The 15,742-nt window shown below is 41.1% G+C and overlaps 1 protein-coding gene and 1 pseudogene across 22 annotated transcripts in view; both read right to left on the reverse strand.

Annotated features, from left to right (window-relative positions):
• The window catches only part of ANK3 (ankyrin 3), a 688,018-nt gene that overhangs the window by 204,548 nt on the left and 467,728 nt on the right, over positions 1-15,742 (reverse strand). For all 22 annotated transcript variants that reach the window (XM_049696621.1, XM_049696616.1, XM_049696615.1 and 19 more), the window contains 3 exons: positions 11,783-11,881; positions 6,583-6,768; positions 4,605-4,703 (listed from right to left, as the gene is read on the reverse strand). In XM_049696621.1, coding sequence (XP_049552578.1) covers positions 4,605-4,703; positions 6,583-6,768; positions 11,783-11,881 — 384 coding nt within the window. The remainder of the gene's footprint in view (positions 1-4,604; positions 4,704-6,582; positions 6,769-11,782; positions 11,882-15,742) is intronic.
• LOC105748526 (SWI/SNF-related matrix-associated actin-dependent regulator of chromatin subfamily D member 2-like) lies at positions 122-4,027 on the reverse strand (annotated as a pseudogene).

Below are 15,742 nucleotides of genomic sequence, written 5' to 3' on the forward strand. Positions count from 1 at the left end.
CAAAGTGAATCAGCTATACATATACATATGTCCCCATATCCCCTCCCTCTTGCGTCTCCCTCCCACCCTCCCTATCCCACCCCTCTAGGTGGTCACAAAGCCCTGAGCTGATCTCCCTGTGCTATGCGGCTGCTTCCCACTAGCTATCTATTTTACGTTTGGTAGTGTATATATGTCCATGCTACTCGCTCACTTCGTCCCAGCTTACCCTTCCCCCTCCCCGTGTCCTCAAGTCCATTCTCTACGTCTGTGTCTTTATTCCTGTCCTGCCCCTACGTTCTTCAGAACCCTTTTTTGTGTGTGTGTTTTTTTTTTTAGCTTCCATAGTGTCCACTCATCTTTAATCAATAAATTAGCATCATCTGTAATTACCATAGTCATTGTTTTAATGTAAATTGATGCTTTGGAATTGTTTGAAGGAGTCTGCAAATACTGCAATTTGTCCTCTTAAATTGCTTAAACATGACCCCAATCTCCTTCTTTTCAGCAGCATCAGGAAATTTCTGAACAATGGCACAAAGACAAAACTTCAGACACTACCCTGACATGAATTTTCCAAATGTCCTAATTAGAAGATGTGACTTAATGAGGTTTCCTGTGAGTTAGAGATATAAAACCAGAAGGATGCATCTTACAGACACGAGCTTCAGTTTTCACATCGGCGTGCCCTGTATATACATGACTTAAAGAAGTACTTAACTTTGTCCTTCAAAATGTCACACTAGGCCTCGGGTCTGCCATGTTGCTGAAACCCAAGGATGCTGTTCGTGCAATAAGAACATGGCTCTAGAGTGACATGAGCTGCCTCATTTCAACTGATAAAGGCTTTTAGCAGGCTGATGACAATAGGATAGGAAATAGGGTTTTGTTTTTTTTTGCCACCAATAAACAAAGATTTATTTGGAAATTTCTAAACCTGCCAGAAGTGGCACTTGCCAAGCCCTAGGCCCACTCTCCTTCCCAAGCTCCAAAGGGGAACAACAGTCCTCGCCACCGCTTCCCTGCCCTCCCCCTGCCCTCCCCCAGCACGCTCACCCATGCCTCAGGCCCCGCCAGAGAACTAGCATGCCCTCCCTCTAGGAGGCGTTACCCCTGGGCCCAAGAGCTGGGGGTGGCAGCCCTCTGGCCTCTCAGGAGATGATGGCGGCCAGAGCCGCTTGCAGACTGAGAAAAGAAAATAAGGAAGGAGATACCAAGTAGGGCTCCCCGAAAAACCCCAGCTTACTCCTGTACAAAAAACGTGGCTCCCGCATAGAAAAACCTGCTCCACGAATAGTGCAAATACCCAAAGGAAAGGGAAAAAAAACAGCAGCAAGGCTGGGCTGGTAGGAATAGCAAAGAACTTTGGTTTGGAAAGGCTACAGGAAGAGTGTGAGCTGTGCCCCTTTTCCTCGCCCAGCTGCCCAGAGCCAGCGCTGACACTCGCTCCAAGGGGGTCTGTAAACAAACAAAGCCAGGGGCCTTTGCGATGTCAAAGCACAGCCTCCAGGTCCTACTCGGGCCTGCCTGCAGGGGGCAAAGGAGGCCTCTGCTGTGAATCCAATTAAAGCCAACGTGTAAGTAGTAAGGCTTTGGGGACTAAGCAACACGGAATCCTCTCACTACACTTATGAAACTAAAGCTGGGGAGCAGAAGGTGACAGGAGACACCGCTCACCCCCTCCTTGACATACGTGTCTGTGCCCCAGAGGGTGGTCCCCTTCCAGGCTGAGGAGGGGGGTGCTCCAGGGCTGGGAAGAAAGGAAGGGATCCCCGAGCCTGCGGTCAGGCGGATTCCCGGCACCTGTTCCAGTTCCTGCCTTTGCTGCTGCACCTTGGCAAAGATGCACCTCCCCACTGCTTCCTGGGCCCAGGGCTGGTGGTAGAAAGCAGCTCGTCTCTCCTCCTCAGGACTTCCAATCACATCAGTGATGATCTTGGGAACGGAGCCATGCCTGGATGAAGTCCTGGGGGTCAGTGCTAAAACTGAGTGTGAGATCCCTCTGGGTCTTCAGCTGGCTGATGGACTCAGTGGTCTCATGGAGCTTGATATCAAGGGCGGCGATCTGCTGATGGGTGGTAGAGGCCGGAAAATTGCTCATCTGGGCCTTGAGTGGGTCATCCACCTCCACATCAATGTCATAACAGCCTGTCTTCTTCTGGTCGTTAGGGTCCACGCTAATGACATGGTTGATGACAATGGGGTCTGGATGCTGCAACAACCCGGCCAGCTTCATGGGAATCTCAGAGAAACGGAGTCGGCCGCAGCTGAAGATCCGGTGGAAGTACCGGTTGCAGCTGACGTACTCCCGCTCATGGCCGTCCTGCAGCTGGCTGTGTTTGGCCTGCATGGTGGCAGCCCTCGTGTGTGTGTGCACCCCCAGCAGCCTCGCCAGTCGGGGGTCCGACTTGTACTGGGGAGGCTGGTGACCCAGCATGAGCAGGCGGGTGCACCTGACGATGAGGTCTCGGGCCGTTTCACCTGGAGGCCACCTGTCTCCTGGGTGGTGGGCATCCGGTGCCACTCCAGCAGGTGGTTCAGGCCCGTACAGTTCCTTTGTCCAGCTCAATGACGAGGTTCTTAAAGACGGAAGAAAACTTCCTCTTCTGTTTCCTAGGATCACCCAACAGTTTCCCCTCTACTCGGAGTTCCCAGGAAGCCACCTGGTCCCCTGCGGGGTTTCCCCCCGGGGGTCCCTGCGGTTCCTGCACTATCACCCTCTGCCTTGCTGGGACTGAACGTACTAGAAATATCGATCCACAGCTTTCGTTTTTGCGTCAGAGGCTTTCTGACGGCCTCCTGGATCTCCATCCGCTTTCGAGCAACGGTCTGGTCCAGCTTCCGCTCAAAAGCCAAGAGATCCATGTATGCCTGAGGCTCTGGGACAAGCTCCCGAATTCGCTGAGGTAGAACTTTATCTGCCACCTTCCTCCTCTTTAACCCCTGGCGCTGGGCAGGCATCGGGGGCTGGGCCTGGGGCACAAGCAGGCGTTTTCGGAATGGGTCCATCATGGTGGGTGGCATGCCAGGTCGAAGTGGAGCAGCTGTGCCGAATGGGGAGCCTGCAGGGGTTCCCACCTGCAAGCCAGCCATGGGCATCCGGCTCCCTGATGACCCGCCAGGCCTCTGGTAGTGCGTCGCAGGGCCCCGGGGCCCCCCATGCCTCTAGCCGGCCCGGGCCCCCTGAGCGCCGGTCTGGGCAGCACGCCGCGTCCCGATGGCAGAGGCGGAGCTCCCAGGGCCGCGGCCAGACATCGCTCTGTCCCTGGAAATAGCTTTTATATTAGCCTATTCTGAGTTCGTATTAATTTTTATAGAACTAATGAATTATAAGAAGGAAAAGAAAAATGAACCCTTAACATCAGCGGAGGGAGGCGGAAGACTGGAGGGGTGAAGAGCTTTGGGGCTGAAATTCTGCCATTTCTCATTTGCTAGCTCTGTGATCTGGACCAGCTATTTCTTATCTCTAGGCCTTGGTTTCCCCTTCTGTAACACAAGGATAAGTAACACTTTTCTTGATATAAGAATATATGAGGTAAAAATGCTCAGCTTGGCATCTGCTTCAAAGATGGTATTACTTTTACTACTGCTACAACTACTGCTGGTACTAGCATTACGATTGTTCTCTCTACCGGGTCTATTGCCACTTCTCCCCTAACAAGTGAGGTTTTTAGCAAAAATAATGCTTCCAACGCCATGTGCAAAATCACAGCGCTGCTGGTGCTGATGTGTCAGGCGCCGCGCTAGGTGCTCTGGGTACGCTCACTCCTACTTCTCAGTGACCCAGTACAGGAGTGCTGTTATTATTTTTTTTTATCACCATTTATTATTTAATTTCATAATCCATATTAACTTCATCTTACCAGTGAGGAAACTGATGGACACAGAAAGAAAAGTTAAATCCAAAACTGGAACCCAGGGAGTCTGAATCCTGAGTCCCCACATCCAGCCACTTCTCTGTCCTGCTTCCCACCTTGTTTCTACTTCTGATGATGCTGTTGCTGACGATCAGGCCTAGAGCTAGACCAGCTTTTACATTCAGGGCCATGTTACTCGGGATGTCTGAGCGGCTGTCCAGGAGTACACACGACACAGTAATTCCTTTCCCTATGATTATGAGCTTACTCAGGTTACAGAATCGTGTTACCCATTCTGAAAGTTTAGAGGGGACAGAAGTTAAGAGCAAAAGGTGGCCTCTATTATTTGGGTTCTAAAGTCTGGGCCTTATCCAGACATTCCAACTCATTCCCACCTGGAAGATCGAGACCCTGATGTCTAGAGCACTGTTAGTGCCATCCGACCCATTTCTACAGTCTCAGAAATTTCAACTTGGGGGACAGTGTGTAGTCTCCAGTCATCATTATTTAAATCACATTTTCTATATATTCACTTAGATATTTATCACCCACCCCTACTCCCGACCCCGATCTTGGTTTTCTTTTCCTCCTAGGAAATAGGCACACCTGTATGCAAGAAAACGCACTAGTATAAGTAGACATCACACCTTCCACTGACTGGGAGGACCCTTGGCGGGCAACTGTCTTGACCTCCTCCTCATGGTGGGGAAGGAGGGTTAAGAATCGTTTCAAATGCTTGAAGCGCACGTCAGACCACAGCACTCTTACCCGCGCGGTGAAGTCCACGGCTGCCGCTCGGTTTAACAGCAACGTGGCTACGTTGATATTTCCATAATGAGCAGCTATGTGGAGCGGAGTGAAGCCACTCTGGAAAGAAAACAGAGCAGACGTTCAGCTGATTCCTGCCGGCCCCTTGCCTGACACGTTAATACCATAACCCTGCCCAGATAAAAACGGGGAAGCAAAATACGCTGAGGTCCACATTCCATTCTGTACTAGGTTTCTTTCCATTAGTGCCAATTGCTCATAGGATTTCAGAGAGATGCCAAACTCACAGGCAGAGGAATAGCCAGGGAGGAACCAAGGGTGGAGACTGAGCCATTTTAGTAATCCAGGAACAGAACTACACAGAAGCCAATGTTTCCGAAAGTTAAAATAGGGATGACAAGAAATATCTTGACAGCTCAAAGAAAGTTCGATTAGTACCACTGCTTTATCATTCATAGAATCGTCCATTGAAACTCTGTCAAAATTTAACTTGTTTTATATATTCAACGTAGAGTCAAATGAACAAACGGTAAAAGCCAATTTTAACGATGAAAGCAATTTGGGGGGAAGAGGTACTATTACACATTGGTCTTGAATCGTGGTGAATGCGTTTCATGAAGAAATGGACAAGCTGGTCTCTTTAGTAGCAAATGCCTACTCGATAGCACATTTTTCTGGATTATTCATACCAAGGTCATTTTACTTCCTTAAAAAAAGTGCTAAAACATGCAGCGGTTCACTTAGTCCCCAAAGATTGAAACCTTATAGGAACTAGATGCATTTCTAAATTGTTAGCAAGCTTCTCAGCCATGCTAGCGATCTGACTGACTCTTGTCAAGGGTGGGTCATATGTGTGCCCTTCTGGGGTAACTTTCATCTTGCTGACACCACTGAGGGTAAGTGTCATGCAGAACTCTAGAGAACCAATCCTAGATGAGTAGAATGACAGGGTTGTCTGCAGCTTTAGGTACAGCTGATAAGTTTCTCAAGTGTCAAAATGCTTCGTGTCACAGAACGCTATTGAAATACCCTTAAGTTTCAAGGCTTCCTCATACTTCCTTTCAAACACCAGGTTCAGCTGCAGAAAGCCCTGGTAATCAAACTACTATCTTCTCTGGTACATGCTACTTTGAGGGCGGGGGTATAAAGCAGGTATCTAGCCTACAGAAGGCAATGCAAAGAAGAAGGGAAAGAAATGAGGTAGCAGCTCTAAGAAATGGGAAAATGATGATGCAGATATAGATCATATGTACACGTATATATATGTATATATACCTCTGTTGTTCTATTCACCACCAGCTAGGTTAACACATTTGGAAGCAAGGAGGAGGAAAAAATGAACGGTTAGTTTGCTGTCGGTGATCATGGATGGCAGAAAGCTCATGACAGCTAAGTGACGAGGGTGAAAGCTCTGATGGAAGCACGATAGGCACAGAAAGAAAGCTAGACTGAATGAAGGGCTATGTGACGGCCTATTCCAAATGCCACATTTCCTCCACCGAGGCTTGCAAGTGTCCAGACAGTGGGAGTTGTTGGCTGGGACCCTGGCTGCTGGCATGGTTTCCACAGCTGATCAATACTCAGTGCATTGCCTACCGTCTGAGATAGCAACCAAAGGTTGACTTTGTGCACACCGTGGCTAGCATTTTGTAAGTTTTCACCTTGATGTTTGAGCTGACGTGTTAACTACATTAAAAATACATGTTCAAAGGAAGGACACTGTTGGGTACATATCGATTGATTTCTTTTGAGGTGGCCTCCATGTTAGCACACACAGGGCAGCACCCACAGTTCCCTCCCAGCTTTAGATGCCAAGGGCAGGGGATGTGCCTTCGGCTGGATGACTTGGGCGCTTCATTTTATTCCTTTCAGGGCAGTTAAGTGTTTGGCATAAGCTCCAAAGGGAGCCCAGGCATTCTTCACATTTGGGTGCCTAACACAGGATGCTGCACGAGGGGCTCGTTTCCCAGGTCCTCACCTTCGACTCTACATCTGCATTGTTGTCATTCTGCAGCAGCAGGGCGGCAGCTTTCGTGTCATCTTTCCTGGCAGCGATGTGAAGAGCTGGAAGACGCACTTTTCCTTTCGTGTCGTTTTCTAGCAGGAGTGACACTACTTGATCGTGACCTTGTTGCAAAGCTACTGCCAACGGTGTGAAGCCATCCTGCGAACAGATGGATGGGTCAAGACTGGTCCCTATGGATATTTTCTTCTTCATTAACAAATAAGAAGGTGACCGAGTGACCAAATGTCAATTTTTGTTCGGGGTTATTAAAGCTGACGTACTCAAGTAGACATATGTGGAAAGAAATTTAAAACTACACATATACCAAAGCAGGAAATAATTTAAAAATCTGTAATAAGTTTATGGGTTTCTTTCTATGGAAAAAGTGGGTAAATTTTGAAAGTCCTACCTAAACAAGAAAAAGACGGCAGAATTTCCGTATCCATAAAATAATCTCAGTGAAAACAATTACCTCTCGGGTTAAATCCAGGCAAATTTTGCAAAGGAGTTCATTTAAATAAGCTGTAAACATTTCTACTGATAATTTAAAACTGTTTTATCCAGTACCTTGTTGCCTAGCATATCCTGTCTGCTTCATCACTGTACCTTGTTGCCTAGCGTATACCTGGTGCTCAATTAGTATATGTGAATTAATGAACTATACTCACTGCTGTTTTAAGAAAGATATACATGAAAGACTCGTGGTTTCTCTGACCAATGAAAGAAGGGATCATACAAAATGTGACTAAAGGCAATTCAGACATACACACACATCTATACATTGAGTCTTCCCACCGTATGGCCCCGGGACTTGTCAAAGAGAAGACAGCTACAGATTTCATTGTGGTTAATTAATTTGTGGATGATCTGCTGACTGTAGAACACATAGTACAGAGCAGAACATCCCAGGACTGGCTCCCAAATTTTAATTCTGCAACGCTTTCATTATCACACACTCAAAAGAACATTTCAAAATTATTTTTACTAGACAATTGGCAAGTAAGTTACTTATTATTTTATTCGGGTCATGATATTTTATATCTGTAGTCCCTGTGGCACAAATCAAGGGTTGCTCTGATGGAGGAGTGCTTATAAGGGAGATAGAAAAATCAGTTACTTGCATACTCACGTCTTGTTGGTTTTCCTAAAAGACCACTTTCACCATTGTATTCCTTGCTGGAAAACACCTACCACTCCTACCACTCATTTGGCTGAATGCAAATCAGCACATTTATATTCAAGGATGTGTAAAATATTGGCGCCAAGCGCCTAAGTGACAGTATTGTCCAGGCTCTTCTCGTACAAATCATCTCCATTCTCCTTACTAACTGTGGACGTGCGGACCATCTCCACCCTGGCTTCTAATCTCAGGCTATTTGCTGCACCCTGAAATGTCCTCCTTGTTCTACATACACAAATTCTATCTATGCTCCAAGCCTCAAGATCTGGCTGAAGTTCCACTTGCCGCTTTCAACTTTTCCAAGAAGACCCAAATAAGGAAGAGGATGAGCATTGACGCAGCTGGAAGGACATTCCCTGCAACCATATGTAAGATAATGGAGAAAGGCTGCCTACAACCTGGACGTCATCAAAATGATATCACAGGTTACACTGAGGGACATAAAGTTTAGAGTGTAATTTAATGTTATGGGAAAAGGAATCTACATAACCATGTAAATATATGATCTCATTTTCATTAAGATAAATGTGTACGTTGTGAACATGGACAAAAAATCTGGATGAATAAACAGAATGTTATCTCTAGGGAAAATTAACCATGGCTTTTTCTTCTTTTTGCTTTTTATTGTACTTTCTCATTTATTTAATATATTACTTTTGAAAAAAAAAGAGAAAAATACATTTAAAAAAATGGAATGGTGAAAGGAAAATTGTGTATTAAGAGTTAACGTCGCATCTCACTTTTAAAACCTGAGCAAAACCTAAGGGGTAAAAATGACAGCTCACTTCTGTTCTGCAGCAAAATGAAATGGCTACATTTCCACTGATAGGAATTTTTCAATTCACAGGGCCTATACATAAAGGAAACTACCTTGTACCAGAAAATCAACTGCAGCTGAGACATTAGCACTGACAAGAATGTGCTTCCTGCACAAACCAATTAAAGACACAAAGTACCAGCCCTAAGGTGTTAACAGCTAAAATTAGCAGCTCTAGATTTTGTTTCCAAACCAAGTTTAAATGGTTTGGTTTGCTCTGTACAGTTATTCTTAAGAGAAAAATACAAGCCGAAAGGAAACGTGATAGGAGCTCCTTGAGAAACTTCACTGCCTTGTGGACTGTCTGGCACATAATTGGTGCTTAATAATTACTTGTGCCATATAAATGAACAAATAAATTCACCTCATGCTTCAAAATTTTGATTAGCGAAAGAAGGAAGATATCCATGGAAAAGAAGAAAGATATCCATGGAAAAGATATAAATGTAGTACACAGTAATACAGGAAAGGTTTCGAAAACCACAACCATGCCAAAGACTCGATACATATATACAAGGTACGTATGGAAGAAAAAATGTATTGATGGACCTTGGCAATATCACATCATATAATAAATTTAAAATCCTATTAAAATGTTTCTATCTAAGGAATCCTTTCATTGCCCACTACTGTTCATTCTGTAAATACAGACTTCTGTATAAATGATACCAATATCATTGCAAATCGTAGTTAGAACACTGTGTGAATGAAACATCTTATTTCTTGCTGTTCATTTTAGTCTCTAGTAATAATAATCCAAAAGAAGAGATAAAAATTCAGTCAAAGCTTCAAATAGCTCTAGATAATCAATAGATGTTGTTTATATAGTGAGGTACTACATGAAGACATGGATGTGATTTGTTCTTAGAACATTCATTCATTCATTTATTTTTTAAAGCTACCAAACCCCCCCAAAACCTCTTGAAATTAATATAAAGGAGTAAAAAAAAATCTATCTATCTGCATTATCTCTCTATCTATCTACATATCTCTATCTACATTTCTATCTATATATCTATCATCTACATATCTATCTACATATATATCATCTACATATCTACCTGTCTACATATCTATCTACATATCTACCTACCTATGTACATATATATCTATCTACATATCTCTATCTATCTACATACCTATCTATCTACATGTCATCTACATATCTATCTACATTATCTATCTATCTATCTATCTACCTACCTACCTACCTACCTATCTACCTACCTATCTTCTTGCTAAAAGACTGAATTAGTTGTTTAAGGATCTCATATAATATTTCTTTTTACTTGGTTGTAGTGCCTCTTTTGGGGCCTTGAAAGCTTAAAAAAAATTGGAGAACTCAGTGAGTTACTGATAATTAGCTGACAAGTTAACTCTAATCTATTAGCAGTTAATTGGGTTTATATTCGCTTCTAAAGGAGAGATCCTTGATGCTCTGTCCATCGCAGGCTGAAAAAGAATACTACCTGTCCTTCACAGACGAAAACAGTACTAAGGAATTGCTGTCATCAGGACATTTATATTATTTCGTATTTCCATCCAAAAATGCGAATGGGTTTCCTCTTCTACAACAACCTCTGCTGCCCATTCTCCCTGCAAAGCATGATGAGACCTGCGCTTCTTCGTCCTTGAGGGACTCACTCAGGCTACTTCCTCCCAGTGTGAGGATGGGCCCTGCTCGATGTCTACAAATGTTGGTTCCTTTGTTATTTCTTACCGAGCTCTAAGGATATTATTGTTTAAAAATACATTCTCAAGATAAAAATCACCAAGAGAACTGAAGGGTATGAAGTGAAAAGTAAGCCTCCCTCAATTTTCAGAATAAACCATTGGTAACAATACACTACGGACATTTTCCTGTATCAGTACATAGAGTCCTGTCTCCTTGCTAATAGTGCAGAAGAGCATTTTACTGTCTAAGTAGAGCCGTATTTATCCAATGACTTCCCTATTTGTCCTTCCTAGTTTTTTAAAAATTGTCATTAGTAATCATATTGTTGAGCTTCTTATATAATAACTTTTTTTGCATTATCTTCTAATATATGTGACAGAAATTCTTTGAAGTGGAATTGCTACGTAAGAAGGTGTATAAATACTAATTTTGATAGTTACTGCTTCTGCAAAAGTGTTGCAACCAATTGTCAACTTCACCAATTTTTTCTACCCCTTGAATTTCTTCCTCATCCCATGGGCAAAAGACTGGATCTCATTCTTTATCTGATTAATAAATTAATACTTCTTTGACTATGAGGGAGGGTGAGGTATTTTAAACATTTATAGTCATTTGTATTTCTTTTTGTGTGAACTGCCTCTTCATTTACTTAGTGGTTTCCCCTGAAGGCATAATCTCAAAAAAATGGTGAGGTTATATGCAATCCCTGTATTGTCATCTTTCTTGTGCCATTCAGGAAATACTTCAGAATGAAAGTCAGAGGAGTGGTATTGTGACAAGGATAACCCTACATCTGTTCTAATTCATTGTTTTGTTAAAAATAAAGAATACCCAAACGTTGGTCCTTTATTATTAGCAATAGATTTCTAGTGATACACTTTACAAGGGATTACAATCTTCCATCCAGATTAGTTTAAAAAATAAACTGTATTACCTAAAACAGTACCAGTGACTTAAATAACTTTTTATTTTTAAATAACTCCTCTATTCCTGACTGCAAACGTTTTTTTTTTTAAATACCACTTTTATCTAGTATTTAAAAATGTGTACTAGTTTTGTTTAGAAGTGTGAGTTTAATTAGTTTACTTTAGAAATATATAAATCCAATCATTATAATTATGCTAGCTTAAATTTGGAAAAAACCAGATTTAAAACTTATGTTTTATCACAAAAATATTTCAAAACAGTGGCTGCTTTTGAGGGAAAATTGTTAAGAAGCAGATAAGTGTTCTCAAGCAAATAAGTAAATAGTAAATAAACAGCTCAGTTATAGGGTAGAGCCCGGCATTTAAGAGCAGAGAGGGTATCTCTGCAATGGAAGATTCTTGAAAGACTAGGAATAGAGTTTTCTAATATATTTCATAAAACCTTGCGAGCCCACACGTTAATATACAACTGCAATGACATACCAGTGAGACAAATTCTCAATTTATAGCTTCAGGTTGATAAAATGCCCTATAAACACGTGAACTTACCCATGGAAAGAACCAAAGTGTCTTACCTCCGTGGCCAGGCTCTGGCTTGCACCATTGTCAAGGAGAAACTTGACAACTTCCAGGTGGTTCTCCTGGGCCGCCATATACAATGGTGTGAAACCATTCTGCAAAATAAGAATTAAAATGTTTGTGGCTTTTTAAAGCAAATCTATCTTTCCACTGTACTGATGATATTATATATTCCAGGAAATCTCACACGTAATAATTTTAATAATACTTTAATATATTCATATTTATTAGAACACCTAAGCACCATGATTTAAGCAGAATGTATAATTCACAATTATACTTCCTAATTCATAGTTTGAGTGTGGTTCATTGCTACTTGTCTAAATATAATTCATACCAATATATCCACTTTAGATAAATATGTACCTTCATTTAACCATCAACTACTTACTGAGTGTTTACCATGAGTAAAGGATTTTACTAGACGCCATGAGAATATGCATAAAAATACATTTGGTCATCGTCCCAATGAATCTTTTTTTATCCCAAGCAATAATTATGTATCTTAAATAAAATATGTAATACTTTTACATAAAATTAAACACCTGAAATAGCTCCTACTTTGGAAAGAATTTATATTAATTTCCTACAGCTTCAAACTTACCACAGACGGGGTGACTTAGAACAAAGGAAAGAACAGCAATTGGAAAAGGGTATATCTTCAACTTTAAAGTCGAATTCTATTAGTAGTCTACTCTTTATAAGTATCCTTCCTTGCATTTTTTGCAAAGACGTGCTCAGAATACATACACACACATTCATATATTATATATTCTCTTGTGCATCTTTGTCTGAAATGTGCCCAACTGCCAAGGAACTTGGAAGCAAATGAATACATCCATCTTAAGCTTCTTAGTACAAATACGTTGCATGTATGTTTGTTCTCTAAAACAATGTATTTCACATCTATGAAATACTATAATATTTTAAAAAACTTATTGTAAGATATATACACCAAAACAGGTAATTTTCAAACTATAATAAATTCTCTTCGAATACGATTTTCAGAATTCAGTCCTATCTAACTGAATGATCTGGAAATTTTGTTGTTTACCTTATGCAATCTCAAAGAATAAATGTAAATACATTCTAAATTAAATGTTGCCAAACATTACTCAAAACTCTGTGATTCAAAAGGTTTAGGTTAATTACTATAAGTATTAATTACTATATGATGAAGAACGTAATTCAGCCTCTGGTAACCTCACTTTTTTGGCTTCTACCTCAGAATTAGGAAGTAAGTTAAAAATATTCTTGATAAAAGTATTATCACGTAACAAATCTACCATAGCATATATACTTTATTCATCAGAGAGTTCCTCTATTCTACTTATTCTATTTTACACATAAATGTAATAAACTAGGTTATTTGGTTGCCAAGCTCAAGATTAGAGACACCAAATTAGAGGCAGTGGAATATGACACAGTAGTCAAGCTTCTTCCTTTTAAATTATTTACCTAGTAACATCACTAAGTTCACTGCTGCTTTGTTCTGTTATGAAAGATTTTAGCAATTTTAAACACGAAACCTGGAAAAACTGCAACCCAATGTGTGTGTGTGTGTGTGTGTGTGTGTGTCTGCGTGGGTTTCATCTCTGTCACTCTTCCCAGAGCTATGAAAGAACCTGAAAGCTGTTTAGGATACCCTTTATCATACTGCTATTTTCTCATTTTCTTATCTGACCAAAATGAAAGATTGTTTAATCCTTGGCTGATTTAAATATCTCTTAACCAAAAAAAAGGAAAAATATTAAAAATATTAAAAAGAAAAGAAAGGTGAAAACCAGCGTGGATTTCTATCACTTTATGAACTGAGTATATATCTTTCCACATCACCCAAAATTTCCAGATGGAAGATTCAGATTTTAGGAGTAAAGATCTTAAGGAAAAATTCCACAATGGATGTCATTCTCTCGGACATAAATATCAAGTAGATAATATATGTCAGTGAATCCTCGACTTCAGGGCAGAGGTCTGCTGTAGTTCAAGTTACCTAAGAAACGCTGGTTCACCTACAAATGCCTGGTTTCTAGCCCAGTGTACCTGCCCTGTTCTGGAGGAAACCTGCCAGAACCAAGCAAACATTTCATGACCCCTGAAGGAAACCCCAAACTAGGCACTGAGGTTTAGGAGATGCTGTTCTTACAGACCTAGAGCTTCCAAAGAGTGGTTCTTAAGAAATACAACTTTTAGATCACTCCGTGTGCCCTTTCCACAATGGCAGAGAGTGAAATGTGTACAACTGGAATTTCTCAGAAATAATACGTAGACACGGGTCACAGCAAGATGGGGCTCTGTAGTGAATAGTTCCCACAATAGCTTTTCTTCTTGTTTTTTGAGTGCTTGCCATTGTACCGCTATTACCCGAAAGCTGGTCATTTTCTGAATGGTCACATTCTTTCATATTGTTTCATTTTTATATATTTTTATGGATATATAATTCACACACCCAAACACTCACTCTTTCAAAGTGTAAAATTTAGTGTTTTTTTAAGTCTGTTCACAAAGTTGGGCAACCATCCCCACCATCTAACTCCAGAACATTCCATCACCTCATAAAGGAACCCTGGACCATTAGTATTCATTCCTCATTTGCCCCTCCTCATGTCCTCTGGCAACCACTCATCTGCCTTCCATCTCGATGGATTGGTCTGTAGTAAAAATTTCAGGTAAATGGAATCATCCAGTATATGGCTTTGAACAGTCTCATTCTACTGCTGACCATATTGACAAAATGGTTTTGGTGAGGCCTCCATAATGGAAATTTCAATTTTACACTGGGTATTTGAGTGTGTGTGTGTGTGTGTGTGTGTGTTTATCTTGGTCCCTTCCTTTGGCAGTATTGTTTCTGTTTTCTTTAGAGGAACAACATCTTCACGGATGTGTAGGTAGGACTTGTCTTGGTTGGACTTTGAAGTAAACTGGTCTGCCCTTCTTCAACCACAGGGTGGACGCACGTGCGGCACGGCTCTGCTTGCTCTTCCACGTCTATTCTATGTCCTTCTCAATTCTCTTTTCTACCAAATCTCCCCTCCCCACCCTCGAATGGCCTGTAGGGACTGTATCAAAGGGCAACCTTACCCTTTAGCTTCTGATGAGGTTCTCTCACTCCGACTACCTAGTTTCCAAAGCTTTCTGAAAGCTTCTATTCTATGGGTTCCTCATGTAATTCCAAATTGCTGAAGTTATTTGGATTAAAGCAACAGAAACTAACACGAATTAATACAAATTTTGTTTATTGGGAAAGGATCAACAAGGCGTGAGAACACATACACACTAGTTATGGTTCTAGGAAGATAATTATAAGCATCTTTTTGAAAGAGTGAATAAAAATATTACCATTACTCTCTAATACAAAGAGGGTTAAGGCACAAGTAATCCAGTGTGGATGACCTAGAGCTGTAATGATTTTTCATGAAATAGTACCTGGATTGGGAAGACGGTAATATTTCAGAAAGAATGTTATTTTTCTCCTAAGAGAAAAAAGTACATCACTGGTTTTATATTAATTTCCTAACTTAGGAAATTTCCAAAACAAAGAGCTGACCAAAAAGGAACATATGGGTATCCCAATTTACATTTGCTTTTCTGTAGCAACAATACACTGAATTCTCAAAAGGCTCAAGACTGAGTATGCTTTTTGATGTCTGATTTTATCCAATATCTTCAGTACCTTCTGCTCTGCTTATGCTGTTATTGTAAGTATTGTAAGTATTGTGGAGTTATCATAAGTATGCAAAGTTGCAGACTTATAGTTTTATAGACCGTACTGAGGCATGCTACCTAATACCCACTAAAATAAAACAAAATAAAATAAAATAAAAATGAAATGAAACAATATAAATAAGGGCTTAAATTTCATCCATGCAATTTTATCCATCCTAGTTTCCTCCAACCAAGCCTTTGTATATCATAAAGTGCTGTTATTAATTAAAATGTCAAGGGCATGGTGATAT

Source organism: Orcinus orca, chromosome 14, assembly GCF_937001465.1.
Source record: "Orcinus orca chromosome 14, mOrcOrc1.1, whole genome shotgun sequence".
NCBI classification, from domain to species: Eukaryota; Metazoa; Chordata; class Mammalia; order Artiodactyla; family Delphinidae; genus Orcinus; species Orcinus orca.